Raw genomic sequence first — 19051 nt, forward strand, 5'->3', positions numbered from 1 at the left:
TTTTAGGATTCATATTATTGGTTCTTTCGGTAAAGTCGCATAGAAGGGAAACAATAAAATAATAAAAATAATAAAAATACAATTCTCACGACGTTTAGATTGCTACACACGCAATCATCATCAGGTGTGAAAACCACAGGTTTATTGTTTTATATTTTTATTATTTTATTGTTTTCCCTTCTACGTGACTTTACCGAAAGAATCAATAATATTAATCCCTGCAGTCACGAAAGCTTTAAATCAAAATGTAGATTTTAGGAGTTAAAAGCAACCTTTAAAATGTGTAGAAAATCTTTAACGTAACGTTTCATCACCAGTTTGATATACTGTATACAGTTTATATATCATAGCACACCACCGATGTGTGTACATGATGCATCGGGGGGTTCAAAGTGTGGCGTTAAATCACTTTGAAGCTATTCACAAGAAAAACAAACGCAATGAGTCGAGCACGTGTACGAGATAATCACAGCCTACGGGAGGCACGTGGTGGCAGCAGAACCTTGAAACAGTTTGACTCCGAGCACCCAACAACGCCGCATTCAGTGCATGCCTTGCAGAGAGTGGCAGCTCCAATTGCCCAATTCCGCCGGCACTTCCGGGAAAACCAAGAAGCCAACACGCTTACCACTAACCGATCATATATACGTCATATATATACAGTTAAAATAGTTTACAACCTATTTGTCAATCCACTGCTGAATGATGGTCGCCAGGGCCGTCTATGGGGGGGTGCGGAGCCAGAAGCAAGTCCCACCTTATGGGCCAACCGAGGCCTTCAAATTATTACATCTGACGCCGTGATATCGCCCCCCCCCCAAACCACGGGGCCCAGGGCAGTCGCCCCTATTCGCCGTACCATTGGGACGGCTCGAACACGATGGATGGTCTCCCCACACTTGTTTGACCACGTTGGTCAGTGTGGGTTGGTGAAGAAGGTGTAGGGGTGGGAGATGAGGGGGGAGGGGCTTGTTCAGGATCGGACCAGATACCACTTGCCACTGATGTCAGCCGTGGTAGAAAATCGAACTGAAGAGTGCTGCATTCGTACTGCAGTGATCTACCCACGAGGCCACTGCCCCACCATGTAATCCACCACTTGTAATATTTGAACTGTTAACAATGTGGCTGAAACATCACGTGGACATGTTAACAAAATTTGTATGTTTCATTAAAACGCATCACCGGTGCAACGGTATTTTGAGCCAAAGTTATGACAATAACATCGTGGTTTTTTTTGTGTGCTTAGTTTGTCATCCATCCCCCGCACCTCCGATTAGATCGGTTGGTTACGTACTGTGCGAAAGAAGTTCAACATACATCGTTATATGTGCCACCTATGTTTTGGAATTTGGAGGACAGCCGACAGATTTGACGTGTGTGAATTTCCTCTTTTCTACCAGATGGTGGATTTGAATGTCAATCACTGTTCGCTGTATTGATTTCGCCACTCGAATTCAACATCTTTACTGAGAACAAATAAAAAATATCAGCATTGCGTTGAATGTCGAGGTCTGCCGAACATGACTCCTTTCATGTTAAAATATATCTCAGCCATGAGAATAATGACAAAGTGTCAGCCAATGTATGGAACGTGGAGCGATGAAATCAGCTTGCGCGCAGATGCGAGGGGCATTATTACATCGCCGGATCGCGAAAGATGACCAGTTCCTTGGGATGGCCTTGATCCAGCTTCGGTTCGATCACGGCTGATAGTGATATGAATACAGCAATGAAGGGAGTGGTGGCGCATTGGTTGACATAGTGTACTATGAGCCATACCACGTAAGTTAGATGCCCGGCTACAGCTAACATCGGTGACGAGTGATATATGGACCTTAACCGTCATCAATCTGCCAATAACCAACGTAGGAATGTATGATTAATTAAAATCCATGGCTTTTAACACCACACGCGGAGGCCTTCAACCAGCAGTGGATTGACAGCAGGTTGCAAGCTTCTTCTTGGTTCTTTCGGTAAAGTCACGTAGAAGGGAAATAATAAAATAATAAAAATAAAACATAATAAAATAAAATTCTCACGACGTTTCGGCCACAACGCAAGCAGCCGTCCTCAGGTGAAGAACAGGTCTGTCGGAAAGACAGCGTCTGAATGAACACCACCAAGCTTGGCAGCGTATATTTAAGCTGGGTTAGGGGAGGAAGGGCGCCTTGACAAAGGAATTTGCATATCAACAGAGGAATTTAGCATATTTATGGAAAATGCAGATATGGGATTAGTCACTACTTGTGAAATGCGTAGGAGGTGGGGGGGTCTCAAAGTCATATTATTCCCGTGCATTATGTAGGATTAGCAGCAACAAAGGGAGGAGGTAGGTTAGCAGTAATAAAGGGAAGGGATTTTAATAGATAGGAGCTGCAGCAGCCAAACCATCACGTAGAAAACTAAACTTATTGGTAATCTCTCATGCATCATGTTATGGGAAGTATACGGCGGGGCAGCAAGAGCCATCGTTGGTCTGTACTTCTATGCTGCCACATTTATGCTCTCTGCCTTCACCCACCCGCACCAGACGAGCGTGCTAAGTTTGCTCAAACAATTTCATCACCAACGTAGCGTGGCTCTCATCCAGCGGTGGATTGACCAAAGCAGCTATACATAGTCATGTAAATCAATAGTATTGTTATTATTATGATGATGAATCGGCATAACTTCCCGCGTGGCTCGCAAAACCAGCGTGCATTTGTTACCGCCCACCCCCACAGCCACGCATTCTCTCCGTAGCCGTCTCGTGGCTGCGCTGGGGGGGGAAGAAAAAAAAATAATTCCACGTGGAAACGACTTCAAAGCGAAAGCCCCTCTGGCTTGAGCGAGGCGCGGCGCGGCAACCCCCAGTCCAGCGCAACTGCTGCCGCCGCTGCTGCTACGGCCGCCACCGCCGCTGTTCAACGCCCCCCGGCTCGAATCTAGGGGGCTCGCAACGTGGCGCTTCCAAATTAGTCTCCCAGCTGGGTCGGTCACTCGCGCTGACCTCTTCTCTTTCATTTAAGGCCATGCTCCTGGGAGCCCTGGCCAGACGGCCGCTTTAGAATAGCAAGGGCCAGTTTTTGAGAGACACCGATACCAGGATACAGGGGGGTGTAGAGTTGGGGTAGGCGGGTTGAGGAGTTGGGGGGGTGGGTAGCCGTGGATAGTGAGCGATGTGGTGGTGGTGGTAGGAGGGAGGGAGAGGAGGGAGGGTGATGGGTGTTGTGTGCTCGTAGGAGTGGCTCAATTCGGACACACGAGACGGTAGCACGGATTTGTGAGCGCGTGTCTGCAGCAAGCGGTGGTGGTGGGTGATTGGGGTGGGGGGGTGTCTTGAACGTCAGTGCATAACTTTAGCCTCGGCTAAAGTTAAGTGTTCCCACATCCTATCCAGAGCCTGCGCTGCACTGCTTGGCCGGGCTAATGCCTTGAGTACACACACCCAGACAGGGGCGGCTACTGCGCTCAACGCGACCGGACCATGAGACAAATATGCGCAATTAGCGTGTAGCTGTAGGAGCGGCAGCCCCAGAGGCAAGCGCAGGTGAGGTCACCGATTATATCCGCCGACCCGCTCGACGTGTGCAGAATGCTCACGCACGGTGAAGAGTGGCAGTCGTCGCGAACTAACATCGCGCTGTGCACGAACGGACTCGAATGCCGACGCGGTTTTCAATTGCGAACGCCGTGTGGATTCGGTGCGTGGTAACGTTGCACGCTTTTTGATTGCAACACATGGCTCTAACATCGCTGTTTGGCACTGCATCGTAACTTAACGAGGTTTTGATTGTCTAACGCTGCACGCTGCACGCTGTTTGGCTTGCGTTTAGTGTTTTTTTTACTTGATTCGGATGGACTGCAAATCGTATCCATGCTCAAAACGTCGCCGACTTTATGCAGCATGTATTGCCTGTGCTTGTTCGTGATCTGTGTTGTTGTGCAGCACTGGTAACGCAGTTATCGCACAATTTTGTGTTATTTGATTTGCGTAATAAAGTTTTAATGAATTGATTGCCATCGTGGACGTTGGCCGATTGTCAAGTCGGGGCCGTTCCGAATCGCGTATCTCGTTGCGTTCGTGGCGGTCGAGGAAACGCGACGTGGGACTTGGAGGGATGATGCTGTTGTTGTTATTATCATTAAGTGTTTTTAATATTATAACATACATGCTTCAATGTAAAGCATTATACATCTCGCTGCCAGGAACACGTGTACGTGTTATAGCCCACACCGGTACAATAATGTAAGGCCACGTGTCGATTCATTGCTGGATTAAGTGTTCGTCCGAAGTTGTTGCGCTATACTTCACCACGCTGGTCGGTAGAGCTTTCTGAAGACGGGGGGGGGTCCTAGGGACTGATGTCAGAAGGCACTCCCTGCTGACACGTCAGTCGTGGCCGCGAAACGAACTCAGCTTGCATGGTGCAGAGTTCTATAACGTGGGCCGGTGACAGCACTTTGTTATTGTTTCTTGATGGAAGGGAGGGAGGGGAGAAATGTGGTTGTGGTTGCAACTGGAATTATGCGTGACGTGTCCGTCCTCCAATCCCAGCATCTACTCTGGGGGTAGCCTTGTCTCTTTCCACCGATGGGAAAAACTACGTAAATCTTCCCTTGTCGCTACTTGCCCGAGACACAGGAAAATGTGAAATGGGTTCGGGCCATTTTCCAATCGCCATCTATCCCAACACTGCACATGTCTTTATCATCTTTTGCGGGCAATGGTAGTATACAGCTGTGGGTGGACAATGGCTGTGCATGATTATGTTGAACATTTTGAAGCTCGCAAGAGACAGACATTGCATATGCCATCGAATCACTTGCGTAAGAATCCCATTTTTTTCCTGTTTTACGAAAACGTATACGTTGCATGGTATAGGTTCACGTTACACTCGCGGTCGCTATATTCAGAACTTACACGAAATAATCGAGTCGAATTACGACTCCAAATTATACTTCGTAGAATCGCTAATGGGTCGTGAGGTGAATCGACCTTTACAGAATTATATCGGGTTACTAAATATGGGCCTTAACACTTAATTGATTTATATTCATTCTAAAGGCTGACGATCAATGAATGCATCGAATTACGCGGACAGGAAACTATGTTTTGTTTTACGTGCGCAAATATATGCTAAACAGTTAAGGCTAACCTAGCGATCAAAATATACAAACGAGATAAAAAAAACAGAAGAAATACAAACTATGCAGCAAAAAAAGACGAGATAATGAATTTCTGTCATCGAATCATGCCAAATCATCGCATAACCGGGTTAGTTGAATCTTTAAACAGAGGGCTTCATATCTTGCGGAATGTTTCGTCTCCCCTCCCCAACCCCTCCCCGTATATTTTCTGGAGCTCAGCCCGGGATTACTGCGGCTGAAATTAATCTGTGGTTATACCCTCAATATGTTAAACCATGGCTTGCTGCCCACGTTTTTCCACCACCCAAGTTCAGTTTTTTTGTTGTTTTTTCTTACTCTATTCCCCACGTATTTCCTTCCCGGTACCTAATTAGCGCTGCGTATTGAGAGCATCCTCTGGTAAGGGTGGGGGGGAGGAGGAGGGGGGGGGGCAATTGAATTAATTAACTATTCGCCGACCATTAATCAGGCATACATTAACGGCAGTTTAGGTGGAGAGATGTCCTGTGGGGGTCATTGTCCCAGGATAACGATTAAAGCTGATATATATACACTTCACGGAAGCATAAAGGATTATTATTATTATTAGATACGCAGACACGAGAGCGCCGTGAACGCATCGAGGACCCGATGGGGCGTTCATTATGACAGCCCCGAGGCACGCGCAAATGGCAAGCGAAATATAAACACAAACGCACTCCATGGCTCGCAGCCACCATTGGTAAGGTCACGATCGCTTGCCACTCTCTCTCTCTCTCTTTGGCTGCCTCACAACGCTTCCGACATCTGGTGCGCATTTTGTTTCAAGGGCCACATTCACCCCGAATCCGCCCGATCTCGTAAGATTTCGGTAAGCTAAGCCGGCTCGACGCCTGGTTTAGTGCGCTTCGATGGGTGGCCGCTCGAGGCTTGCCCGGTGTTGTCAGAGCGTGGATCAGCGAGGCGGGCAGGAGATGGCAGCGTTGAGGGTGTATTCGGCACTTTGCTTCGTTCATCATTTCGTAATTTTTTATTATTAAATTTTTAAACTTTGCTTTATGTAAACCCCCACTTCTCACTCACTCTCTCACTCACTCTCTAGCTCACTCTCTCGTTGTGCGGGTCGAGGGAATATCTTTTTTTTTTGAACTCCAATGCTTCTATGGGCGTCACGCATGAGACGACGTATCAATTCAGAATTATTTGCAGAGAAGCGCAACCCTACGTGTTGGCGGACGGCACACGGAAGTGGATATCACAGAGTTACGTGTGAGATTGTTTCAAGTGACCTCTGCTCCCACACGGAAGAGGGCAGCTCTTCACCCACACACTCTGCTTATGGAAATTATGGCAGCCATTGGTAACCGGGCAAAGAACATCAACTCAACCTTTCAGTACTTAACTCACAGACGATGGCTTCCTGGATTTGAACCCAAAGTCTCAGAAGCGTCAGCTTTGTGTTGTGAGCTCTATGCGACCCAGACAGCTCTTGTGGCGCTATTGTGAGAAAATCACTCGTAATGCACCGGTAAAAGTTTAAAAATGTATATAGAGAGAGATTAAGCCACATTTCAACTGTAGGCTCTATCCTTTCGCCAAAAGGGGGCTGCGTGGACAACGCGAGACGCGTGCAGTCGGGTCTAGCGGAAAATGTTAAGGAGAGAATGGACTCGTTTTGGACTCGGCAACACAAAGTTCGATTCCCAGCCACGGCTACACATCAGTTGCGACTGACATCTGAATCCATCTTGGAACTCCTGCCATTCCCTACCCTCCACCCCACCCACCCACTGGCCAACGTGGTGAAGTATGGTCAAATAAGCCCCCGAGGAGTGTGAAGGCCTTCATCTAACAAACGAATGATTCTGGAAATTGCCCTTCTTCGTAACACAAGAGCCATTGCCCAAAAACATCGCCTTTTCTACGTGTTTTTTCCCCTAGTATTGACGAACGTACCGTGGTCTTTATTAATTGTGCTTCTGATTCACCGAACAGTGGCTCGACAAAGCACTGTGCTGTGCATTGAATTAACATTACGATGACAGTCAGCCGAGCGTCAGGAATAGCAATGCAACGGATGTCACGATGCATGCATTCAAATCAATTCTTCTGCCAAACGACGCACCGAGTCGCGAGCATAATCATCGGTTACTTATAATGAATGTAATTTGTATGGAACCTACCTGTGTGTGCTGTCACATTGAGGCAACAGTAACAAACGATACGGACGATAGAAATGAGACGGGCGATACAGACTGCGCAAACGGGATAGGGTATTACTAACGAGACATAAAGAACTGGGCAGTACGCACGAGATTCACAGTCCAAACGAACCCGAGCTAATGAGCCAAGCACGAACGAGACGGACAGAGCATAAGAGACGGAACAAACGAGGCACGACGTACATGAGTCAGCCAATACGAGTCAATTCATCGTCAGCCATGATCAATCTACTGCTGCTGGATGAAGCCCCCCCCCCCCTTCCGTAGAATTTCTTAATCACTGACGGTTCTGCCATGCAACAAACAGCCTACCACCGAATTTCATTGTCTCCATCTCTACGGTGAATGCCCTAAGGGGTGTGTGTGTGTGTGTCCCACCCAACCCCCCTTAAACTCCCACTCGACCACAGGCCAGCATCAACCTTTGGCTCGTGTCCTGCACAAGCCCATTTGCGTTTTATTATAAGTCACAACTGATGGCTTTCACCGGCACATGTTCACTAATTCATGTGTTCATCTTTCCTTTTCTGTAATCCCAAGCGTACACTTACCCACGCTTCTGTGTGCGCTCTTCAGCGTCTATTCCATTTTGTTTGTCAATTGAATTGAACTCAGTTCACCCGACTAATATTTCTGAGCACGCTGACTATTGTGCAACCGCTCCCCTTTCTTACCCTAACCCACCACATCCTGTGTATATATATATATATGTTTGGATTGAATATAGGCAATCATGACCTCTGTGCCCCAGAAAACACAATTGTTCATTCAGCCTTAAGCGCAACAGCCACTCACATTGGGAAAGCGATATTGGACATGGCTTCACCACAGGTGAACTGGCCTTGGGTGTGGGAGGCACGCAGCTGCCCTGTCGGCCAAAAATTAATACGATTTCTTTTTACAACCGCAGTGCGATTCGCGGCCAAATGAGTCTGCCTTGGGTGCCCGTTGGAGCTCAACGCAACTGCCGTGCGCGCCTACCTCGCATTCATACTGTTGGCGATGTTGACTGTTTCTATTTTTTTGCTAACAACCAGGGCCATGCATGGTGAACCCTCGACTACGGCCACGTCAACAAACGCTTAAGAAGAGATTGTTTTGGTAACACTCAGACGGTCGAGGGTTTCTGTGAAAGTTTGGCCACGAGGTATGACCGAAATGCGTTTCCCCCTCTTGGTTGCCAGGTTTTTTTGCTTGTTTGTTTATTTGATTTTGGGTCGCCACTTGTTTATGAGGTTTTTTTTTTCAACGCATTTCCGTGCCACTGTTTGTGGGTGTTCGTTGTTTAAGTGTCTTTCGTCACCCTACTGCTGGCGAAATGCCTCTCATCCCAAAGTGGAATTGCTCGCGCTGGCCAGCGTGCAGCTTGCGTCGCACCTGGGGTGATTCGACAGATGAATTCCGCCTTTTTTTATTTTAACCAGCAAAGTGCTAATCGGGGGCTTAGCAGCGGCATAGTTTCGCCTCCGTTCGATTCCTGCCTTGCGGCTAGCTAACATCGAGTGGCGAGCGGCGTCTAAAGCCGTCCTGGGTGTCTATCCACTTCACCGGACCGCAACCGAGCAGCACTGTGACGCAGGGACAAACAACCCACACGACTGGTACTAGATGGGAAGGCCTTCATTCAGCAGTGGATTGATTCTGTATTTGATGATTAGCGAATTGACATATATGTCAGCTCAAGGGGGGGACCTACAGACTGACACACACGCATCGTTATACTCTCGATATATTTAGAGTCTATGGCGATTGCATTGCTTCAATCTGCACGGGGATTCGACAAAAACGAAAAGATTGGCGACCATTTGTATCGATTTTGTTTTTAAGCGACGTTTCGTAGCCACAGAAGTGATGCATCATCGGCTGCACATTATAGCATGAGCGTTAAGATGCAATAGACATCACTCGGACGTCGCTAACAGGGATGAGTTTGGTGTTTTTCTCTTTCTGCCGGGCTCACCCGACAAGGCAAAGTTCACGCGTTGACCTCGGGGGACGAAACCCTCTTTTCAGGAGTGGCAATGCCAGCAATTAAAGGGATTTCTCTCTCGTAGAACGCGAATTTTTTGTTGTTTAAATGAGCGTGCCGATAGATATGATTAATGTCTCGCAATGGGGCACGGTTACTCGCTCTGCTTTAAAGCATCGCGTCGCTTCGAGCAGCCGTCGGCCGGTTTGTTTAACGCGGGGGGGGGGGGGGGGTTGGAACCCTGACCGTTCTCACGACTTAATTGCCTTTGCGGCCCGCGGTCACAAGAGGCCCTCCCGACCTGAGCACTTCCTAAAGCCTCGCAAATTATATATGTATAATTATTTTTCGTTTTAAAAACAGCCATTGCATGCAAGCATTCGAGCGGCACTAATCGGATGCTGAGAGGGGAGAATATTTTCCACGTGGAAACTGCGTGTGTTCATGATATGCCCCACACCTACGAATTAGCAATGTTGGCTACGTACGGTGCGAATGAAGGTCAACATACAGGACACACATAATTGCCCTGCTCACTCACTGTTACCACTGCGAGACAATTATTATCGGATAACTGCGGGGTGTGTGTTAATGCTTGGCGCGCCAAAGGTATTTGTGGGTTAAATTGGGGCTTAGGAAAGGAAAGGGTGATATACCTAGCCCCTGTTTTTGACTGAATCTTGACCTGCGCGTGGCCATCAGAGTAACATCTCTCCTGCAGTGCTGTGTCACAACGCATGCAGGGCGTGGCGCGCGTTTGCTGTTGCATTCACGAACGGTGACAATCTTTGGCACGTGCACACACAGACACACACCGTGCACGTCCAACGAGGCACGCGCAAGCACCCCATCGCAAACGATCCGTCACCTCCCACCCTCGAGCAAAAAAGAAGTCTAATAACGTGAACGCAGAACCCTGCCTATCCACTGCTGTATGGATTCCCCACGCCGCGTCAATGATTGCGGTCGTTTGACCATACTTGACCACGCTGGTCATTACGGGTTGGTTAAGAGCGGGGGGGTGGGGGTTGCGGCGAGGGGGGAGGGTGCCAGTTGGAATTTAATGCACGTTCCTGGGTTGACAGCACAATGCGCCAACCACTGCACCACCACTCCTATTTTTATGTACTTATCTATCTGTTTTGATTGTGTAACATTTTATGCGTTCATTCCGATTTGTGAGGGGTGGGGTAGGGGGTATGGGGGGGGCAGTGTGTGTTACAACCAGTTCAGATAGCACTTGTCATTGATGTCAGTCGTGGCTGGGAATCGAAGAGGGGGGATGCATTCCAATAGCGCATTGCGCTAACCACAAATATGATGTCACATTTGTATTAATGGACGAGCGTCTGCTTTCGCACACGGTTTGTTCCATCTTTAAAATGCCACAACAGAGAGATACACACGTGGACAATTCTCTTCACGCCGACAATAACAATAACAACACGAAAGCATGTCGTTTATTTTCCTCGCAACAGCAAACTATAGGCCGCAAAGCGAGCGTGCTCGTTTTTCCTGTGCAAAAGTCACGTGGAGAGAAAGATGCGCGCACAATTCCCAGTGGCGCACACTGCACACACGCACACACAACACAAATGTGTCCCTATGCTGGGGCAAGTGCTGTTCGAGAGCACATTTGAAGGCCGGCACGGCGCACTGGGGAGGGGGGGGGGGGGTGCAGTGACCAGCACCACGCCTTTGTCTCCAGAGTGGATGTTTACACACTGCACCAGGTACTCATTTAAGGCTGAGTCGACCTAGAGGACCCCCCACATAAGCACACATCGGCACGAATGCATGTTATCCCGAGGTAAATGTTGCGTCTCATCGCAGACCGCGCCACTTTGGGTTTCAGTTGATGAGTCAGGGACAACGTCTTCTTTAGTGTGCATAATGTGCTAAGGGCTATGGGCTTTGGGTTCATGGTTATGGGTCAGTGATGAGGTTACTCTTTGGGGTTCATGGTTTAGGGTTAGGCTCAGAGGCGTAGCTAGGATTTTTGTGCCCTGGGACGAACTATAACATTGGCGCCCCCCACCGTTTAATCACATTTTCCTATTACATCGAATAAGGAATAACAATTAAAATTTGAATGAAACATTGTATTTAAAGAAGCAAATTTATTAGAAATTATATTACATGGCTCACTCAGTCACTGTCGTAGACTGGTTGACATAGTCTACAAAAGAAAAACATTTCTTGATTTCACTGTCGCAAACTGGTCAATCACGTAATCAAAATTTGTTTTTTCAAATGTTTCTCTTTCAACGCTAAGAAGAGCAAGATCGCTGAGACGATCTTGTCCCATTGAAGCACGCAAATACGACAAAATAAATTTCAATTTACTGAACGACCGCTCACAGCTTGCAATTGAAACTGCTATTCTTAATACACTTTGCAGTGAAATTCGCATATTCGGAAATATGTCGTCTCCATAAAACACAATAAAACCAAGAATATCCAAAGGAGTTTCTGGTAGAACTTCATTCCGGTTACTGAGCAGCATTTTGCAATCTCCAATTTCTGTGAAAAGTTCGTGGCCATTGATGTCGGTGTCATAGAAATTTCCAAAATCTGTGCAATTTCGACGAATTGCATCGACATTTGTGTCGGATAGAAGAGTTTTGACGTCCAGCAGAAATCCAAATTTTGTGTTCAGGTCTTTTAGTCGTAAAAACCGTGTTGACATCTCCTGTTGAAGTCGATAAAATACGCTCTTCATAACGCACACAATTTCTTCTCCTGCTGAAAGTCCTGCATCTCTTGCCAGTTCTCCTGGCATCTTCCGACGTCGCTTAATTCTTCTGTCCACATCGATCCCCCAGGCTGTGCATCTTGTTTTGGCGTTTTCTACAGCAACTTGGCTCAAATCATCACGAAGCTTGACAAATTCATGCTCCAAAGATTCAAGATCAGTTGCTGCTTCCTTGAAATTCATAGTAAGATCCTGTAAGCGCTTCTGAACACGATCAATTTTTCCAAGAATGACATTACAGAAAATGTAATAAAACTATGAAGTTTAAATTTAATACGAATGCCTGTAACTGTTCTGCATCACTTCTGGTTTCAGGCGTCATAGTTACGTCCTCCGATAATTTGTCTAGTAGCCCTACTAGTTCATCCAGTCCTTCATAGATAGCTTTAACAGCTTCTGATCGTGCACTCCAGCGTGTTTCAGGCCGTCGTAGTTTCCGCCACCAAAAACAGGCCAGTGACTAAGGCTGAAAGACTGCGCCTGTCTGTTGTTTGGGACGTTCTTCCATGTAAGTTCTTAATAGGCGCACGTACCAAAATGTAATTACATGACATGTAGGCGGTGTGTGGCGGGATATATAAACGTTTAGGTTGAGGTGTAGATTTGTGCAGTAGTTTCAGGCTGCCGCGCCCGCCGCAATAAGTTATAATGTGACGTTGTAATCCTCATTTTGGCGCCCTTTTACCTTGGCGCCCGGGGACATATGTACCCCCATGCCCCCCCCCCCCTAACTACACCTCTGGGGCTAGGGGTTATCGTGAAGGTTCATGGATAGGGTTATGAGCTAGGCACAAAGTTAGGGCTCGTGGTTAGTTATAGGTTAGGGTTGAAGTTTAGGTGTTACAGTGTAGGTTGTCGTCTTATGGGTTCGATTATAGGCTTCGTGTGATAGGGGTTAAGGTTCAGGGGCTATGGTTTCGGGTTTGAGTCGGGGTTACCCCGTGATTATGAGTATCCTTTAGGGGCAGTGATACCCAGCTATTGCAATCACCAGCGAAAAGTCGTCCTCAAATTACAAATACTCTTTGGGTTTTTCGGTGAAGTCACGTGGGTAGAAATACAATAAAATAAAATAAAACAAATCACGAGGTTTCGATCGCAACACAAGCGATCTCCATCAGGTGGGACAACCGCAGCAAGAAAATGCTGAAGTGGGCGGGAGAGCTGCCGTGGCAAGAGGTTTTATAGGTAAGAGAGGGGGGAGGAGCAAGGGGGGGGAGAGAGAGAGAGAGGGGGAGGGTTGGGGGTAGGGGGAGGGGGGGTCGCGTGAGCGCTATGGGAAGAGGACGTGAGGCTGGGGGGGGAAGGGGGAGGGGCTAGAAGTGGGAAGCTGAGTGTGGGACACGGGGGGGGGGACAACAGATAAAAAATTAACCCGTAAAAACAAAGTTTTTCACTATAAATCCTTTATATGCGTGGCATCGGTTTTATTTTATTATTCATTTCTGTTTTTCTTGAGTAAGAGTTTCATTTTTATCACATTGGTATTTTAAATTAAATATGAAAAAAAAATCCTAAAAAGTGGAACATTTTGTGAGAAAAAAATTCACGAAAATAAATTGTCACGCACAACGAGTCTGTGTGCAAAATGTCAGCTCGATTGGATCACGGGAAGTGGGTTAAAAAACGACCGAAAGATTTGCACGGTCGTAAGCGCGCAAGCAAGCAAGCAAGTGAACTTAATATAAAGGATTTAAAACAGTGTCCTAGTAAACCGGCCGGTACCTATAACTCTCCCGCCCACTTCAACATTGTCTTGCTGTGGTTGTTCCACCTGATGAGGATTGCTTGTGCTGCGATCGAAACGTCGTGATTTAATTTGTTTTATGTTATACCTACGTGACTTTACCGAAAGAACCAAAGAGTATGGATTCCTGCAGTCACGAAAGTTTCAAATGAAGATCAAATTGTAAATGTTGTGGATTTACTGTCAAACACACCGGTGTGCTGAAGTAGTAACTAATTGGCACGTTCTGTTTACGTGACAAAACCTTACTAATTGGCTGCATCGGCTGGTCGGTGGATTAACGGCACATTTTTAACGACGCGATTTACTGCAAAGTAATATTAGTCATGAGTGATACCCAAGACTGCTTTTCTCGCCACGCATATGTGGGGACAATATTCTCGGTGGTGGCAGCAAATGGGTTAAGTGGGCTTTGTTTGCACTTCCACGGAACTTGATTCCACGAACCTCTCTTATCAAACAACAACATCAACCGCCATTCGCCTACGAAGTGGCGGTGACGTCACCACTACGCTTGTGCCAGGCTATGTGCACCTTGAGGCCACGTGAAGTGTCGAACGCCCGCTGGCAGGAGGTCACGGGGCAGACCCAGCAGGTGCCCACGGGTCGACTGACTGAGATGACTGGCTGATGCACCACCTGTGCCAACACACGCACGCACACAGAGACCTTCCGAGGGTCGGTGGCGTTGGACTCCACTCCACCATGGCTGCCGGCGAGAGCAGCAGTCGGATGACTCGTTGGCTCTGGTTCGCCGGACTTCTGCTGGCGCTCGGCGGAAGAGAGTCGGTGGCGGAGAGAGCCGGTAAATCTTCACGGATCCCGGGGTTTGAAAGACGTTAAGAGAGGAGGAGGAGGGTCCCCACGTGTTTGGGTCTGGACGCAATGGGTCTCCGTACCTTTTCAGGAACATATTCAATGACAAATTAAGCATTAGGCTCCGGTAAGCACACTGAGATTTTATGAATGGAGTGTTTATCTTACAGAGAGGCGGTACAGCAAAATCCATTGTTGCACTTCCATGCTCCCACGTGTGCGTGGGGAGGCCCTCATCCAGCGGTGGATTGGCAAAGGGCTGTCCTGGATATCTTTCAAGTGACTCACTTGTTTCCAAATGACTGCATTGATTGATAATACGGCAAACAAACAATAACCCAACACTACATTTAAAACTTCCAATGCAGCACAAAATATAATGATAAACATTCAATCATGGAATTGGCCAAATATCCAAATGTAGCAGGACCCTTATTTTTTAAAGAATCTTGAGACTCAGCCTTTCCTGGGTAAAATAATAATACTGTACTATAATTGGCATCGCATTTCTAACTTGTCTCTATTGGGAATCTAACAGCGCAGCATTCTGCAACCCTAATTAATAACTGGCGCTGTATAATTGTGAATTCCTCTGACTCACAGCACAAAGACAACTTTGCAACACTTCGGGTGACATGTTTTTGTTACGTAACCGTGAGCCCAAAGCCGTTCCATCCAACGCCTCGGTCTGCAAGCGGGTGGGCTCACAGCGAGTCGCGTTCATTAAATAGTCGCGTCACGGTGCCATCAATTGATGTTGATCATTTTTAACGCTCACAACGCCGCGTGTGGAATTGAGCGTGCGAGAACCCGATTCATCTTACGAGTTGTGCGAACGAAAAGCTACCAGTGGCACTTTTGGGCTAATGAGGGGGGGGAGGGAACCCCTCGTTGAAATAAAAAAAGGGAGAGACTCACAAAACGAGAGGAAAATACAAAACGAGGGCTTTTAAATGAGACAGTCGACTCTGGAATCGAATCGTTGCAGTCAAATTAAATCGCCATAATTGATCGAATCGCAGCAGGATGCAGACGTGACTAGGCAAATCCCTGCCACTGGATTCTCTCCATATCCCACGCCATCGCCATCTCCCGCAATCCTTAGATCTAAAAAACACACACAACAAAGACAAATATACCCCATATAGCCTTAACCGACTGTCGGGGCAAGTGCTGTTAGCGAGCACTTATGAAGTGCCCGGACGACACGCTAGGGGTTTGGCGGCCAGCACCACGCCCTGCCGCCTTTGTCAATGTTTACACACCGCTACACCAGGTACTCATTTGAGGCTGAGTCGACCTAGGGGACAGGGCCCAGGACCGTTTCAGGTGGCCGTGAGCGGGACTCGAACTCGGGCCGCCAGGGTCTGTAGTGCATCGCAGGAGCAGCGCCCTCTCCCCTCCTCCACCCAGCGACAACAACACACAACAGTTGATTACTGGAATCCTGCGTCCTCTTGGTCGGCGCAGACCTTTGCTCAGAGCTCAGCGAGGAATCGTTGAGCAAACTGCAACGGGGACAAACTTGGGCGCGCGACACGCGGCGGCGGTGCCGGCACGCAGCGCGCATTGACTCGTCGCGAGTTTCGAGGGGTTTCATTCTTTCTTTCTTTTCGTCATTCTTTCTCTTGCGTGCGTGCAACTTGGCGCAGCAAGCCCGCGCTTCTCACCGGCAACAACTGGAAGAAAAAAAAGAGAGAGAGGATCTATTTTTTTTTCCCCCCCTGTTAAAAATGCGGAACTTATTGGCTTTCTGGGGGGTGTTGCGTGGATGACCAGGGGAAGGCGCAAAGGGAGGTCCCCATTTAAATGCGTGTATGTGGCAGGAGGGATTTTAGTGGCTTTGGGATATTCGTCGCACGTCGCCTTTGCACGCTGCGCCCCCGGGGATGTGTCCACGGGGCTGCGCGCACCGAACTCTCCTCCACCTCCTCCTGCCGCCGCTGCTGCTGCTGGCAATCTCCCTGGCTCCTCGGCGCGCCGTTCCCCAGCGTCTCGAGCCCGACGCGTCCCCGCCGCTCTTCGCGATGTCCGCAGGTTGTCAGAACGTGCACTACGACCTCGTGTTCCTGCTCGACGGCTCGTCGAGCGTGGGCAAGGGCAACTTCCAGAAGGTGCGCGAGTGGGTGTCCAACCTCGTGGGCTCGTTCGACACGGGCCGCGAGAGGACGCGCATCGGGGTGGTGCGCTACAGTGACAGCGCGCACACCGAGTTCGAACTGGGCTCCCACTTTGCAAAGGAGGACGTGAAGCGCGCGGCGCACAACATCAAGTACACCGGCGGCAACACGCGCACGGGCGACGCCATCAGCTACATCACCAAGCACAGCTTCTCGGAGGAGGCGGGCGCGCGGCCCCACGACTCGTCCGTGAACAAGGTGCTCGTGCTGCTGACGGACGGACGCAGCCAGGACTGGGTGCTCGAGCCGGCCAAGGAGGCGCGCGCCGCCGGGGTGCGCATCTTCGCCATCGGCGTGGGCGAGGCGATGCGCGAGGAGCTCGAGGAGATGGCGTCCGAGCCGCTGGACGCGCACGTCTTCCACGTGTCCGACTTCGATGCCATCGACAAACTTCGAGACATCCTGCGCCGGAGGATTTGCGAAAGTGAGCGCTCTCCCCACCCCCCCGCACCACCTCTCTCACTCTCTCTCTCGTGTTCACCTCCCGTCGAACCTCCCTCTCTCTCCCCTCCACCTGCCCCTTGTTTCGAAAGGTGCGGGGCTGGTCAGCTGGAAACGCGTGCGCCGAGTGAGTGTTCACGCTCAGCAGGGGCGACGTGTCTTCTGAGCGTTCAGTGTTCATCGGCGGCAACGCGTGTGCTGACTGTTCATGTTCATCAGCGGCGACGTATCTTTAAGTGTTCATCAGCAGCAGCAACGCGTCTTTAAGTGTTCAATGTTCATCAGCGGCAACGCGTCTTTAAGTGTTCAGTGTTCATCATCAGCAACGTGTCTATGAGTGTTCAGTGTTCATCATCAGCAACGTGTCTATGAGTGTTCAGTGTTCATCAGCGGCAACGCGTCTTTAAGTGTTCAGTGTTCATCAGCGGCAACGTGTCTTTAAGTGTTCAGTGTTCATCATCAGCAACGTGTCTATGAGTGTTCAGTGTTCATCAGCGGCAACGCGTCTTTAAGTATTCAGTGTTCATCAGCGGCAACGTATCTTTAAGTTTTCATCATCAGCAACGTGTCTTTAAGTGTTCAGTGTTCATCATCAGCGGCAACGTGTCTTTAAGTGTTCAGTGTTCATCATCAGCGGCAACGCGTGCACTGGGTGTTCAGTGTCCGTGTCGACGATTGGTAGAGTGGAGCAAAGTTAGGTGTGTTTTTTTATTTTTGCAGGAGTAGCCTGATGAATGTTTCAAACGATGCTGCCGGCAAATGATTGCAGTGGGCAGTGGAGGGGGTATTTGTTTGTTGTTGTTGATGCTGCGATTTTGTGGTCCATGGTTTGAGATTTGTGACCCCCCCCCCCTCCTCCTCCACACACACACACCACAATCGTCGGTCTCTGTGCCGCTGTGAAAGTGAGTGAGGGCGCGGTCTGGTTCTGGCCACCGCATTCGCAACTTTTGCGGCGGGAGACGCAACGCCATCCGCTTGTTTGTCGAGAGCTTCTCGTTGAATTAATCGTATTTTGTGGTCACCAGGAGGCGATTAGATTGCCGTTGTCACGAAATAACTCGAGATGAGTTGGGTTTATTGCATCGTTAGGGTCACTTTAGCGCATGCAGCCAGAGTTTATGTTGAATTTCAAGTCAAACTAAGCAAGTTGTTTTTCAATCTTGATTTGAAGCATTCGTGACTGCAGGAATCCATACTCTTTGGTTCTTTCGACAAAGTCACGTAGGTATAAAATAAAATAATTCACGACGTTTCGGGCGCAACACAAGCGCCCATCACCTGATGTTTTTGTTGTTTTCGCTGATGCAGACGCCCATATATGTCTGTTTACCGTAAGGGTACGAACTTATCACAGATGCGTGCATGTTTACGGGGTGATCTTGTGTTCGCGTGGGCAATTAGAGTCACTTAGTGGATGTTCGATAACAAAAACAAGTTTACAGCCGAACGATTTTTTTTTATGGAAGCTTACAAAAAGTTTTCATATAATAAAGGAATTTATTTTCATTGTTTTACCAATCGGTGCTTCGTACAAACAAACCCAATCGGGCACCTGATTATGAGAAGACTACTCCAGCGAGCGGTAGTTTTGATGTGACATCTGTCGCCTAATTAGAGATCGCAATTTACGGCTTGGGGACAATGCTTGTTGCAGGGCACACAAATCATCTCCTGGCAGCCGTGAACGCAACAAGAACAAACACAAAAAAGGCAAATTGCTCAGACAATGCCGGCCGTTCAACTCAACTGACTTGAAACGTGGCGTTTTCGCTCAATGAGGTTAAATCTTGAAGATTTCAAACACAG

General features: G+C 48.4%; 1 protein-coding gene across 3 annotated transcripts in view; it reads left to right on the forward strand.

Annotated features, from left to right (window-relative positions):
- Positions 1 to 3356: 3356 nt before the first annotated feature.
- The window catches only part of LOC133344176 (collagen alpha-1(XXII) chain-like), a 164138-nt gene continuing 148443 nt past the window's right edge, over positions 3357 to 19051 (forward strand). The window contains exons 1-4 of one of the 3 annotated variants that reach the window (XM_061554189.1): positions 3357 to 3532; positions 8372 to 8481; positions 14471 to 14610; positions 16659 to 17225. In XM_061554189.1, the coding sequence (XP_061410173.1) occupies positions 14511 to 14610; positions 16659 to 17225 (667 nt within the window). In that variant the 5' untranslated portion in view covers positions 3357 to 3532; positions 8372 to 8481; positions 14471 to 14510. Of the gene's footprint in view, positions 3533 to 8371; positions 8482 to 14470; positions 14611 to 16372; positions 17226 to 19051 lie in introns of those variants that run through there. The other 2 variants (XM_061554188.1, XM_061554187.1) reach the window with 2 other exon arrangements.

Source organism: Lethenteron reissneri, chromosome 19 (genome assembly GCF_015708825.2).
Source record: "Lethenteron reissneri isolate LAM-NWPU_2019-01 chromosome 19, ASM1570882v1, whole genome shotgun sequence".
Lineage (NCBI taxonomy): Eukaryota > Metazoa > Chordata > Hyperoartia > Petromyzontiformes > Petromyzontidae > Lethenteron > Lethenteron reissneri.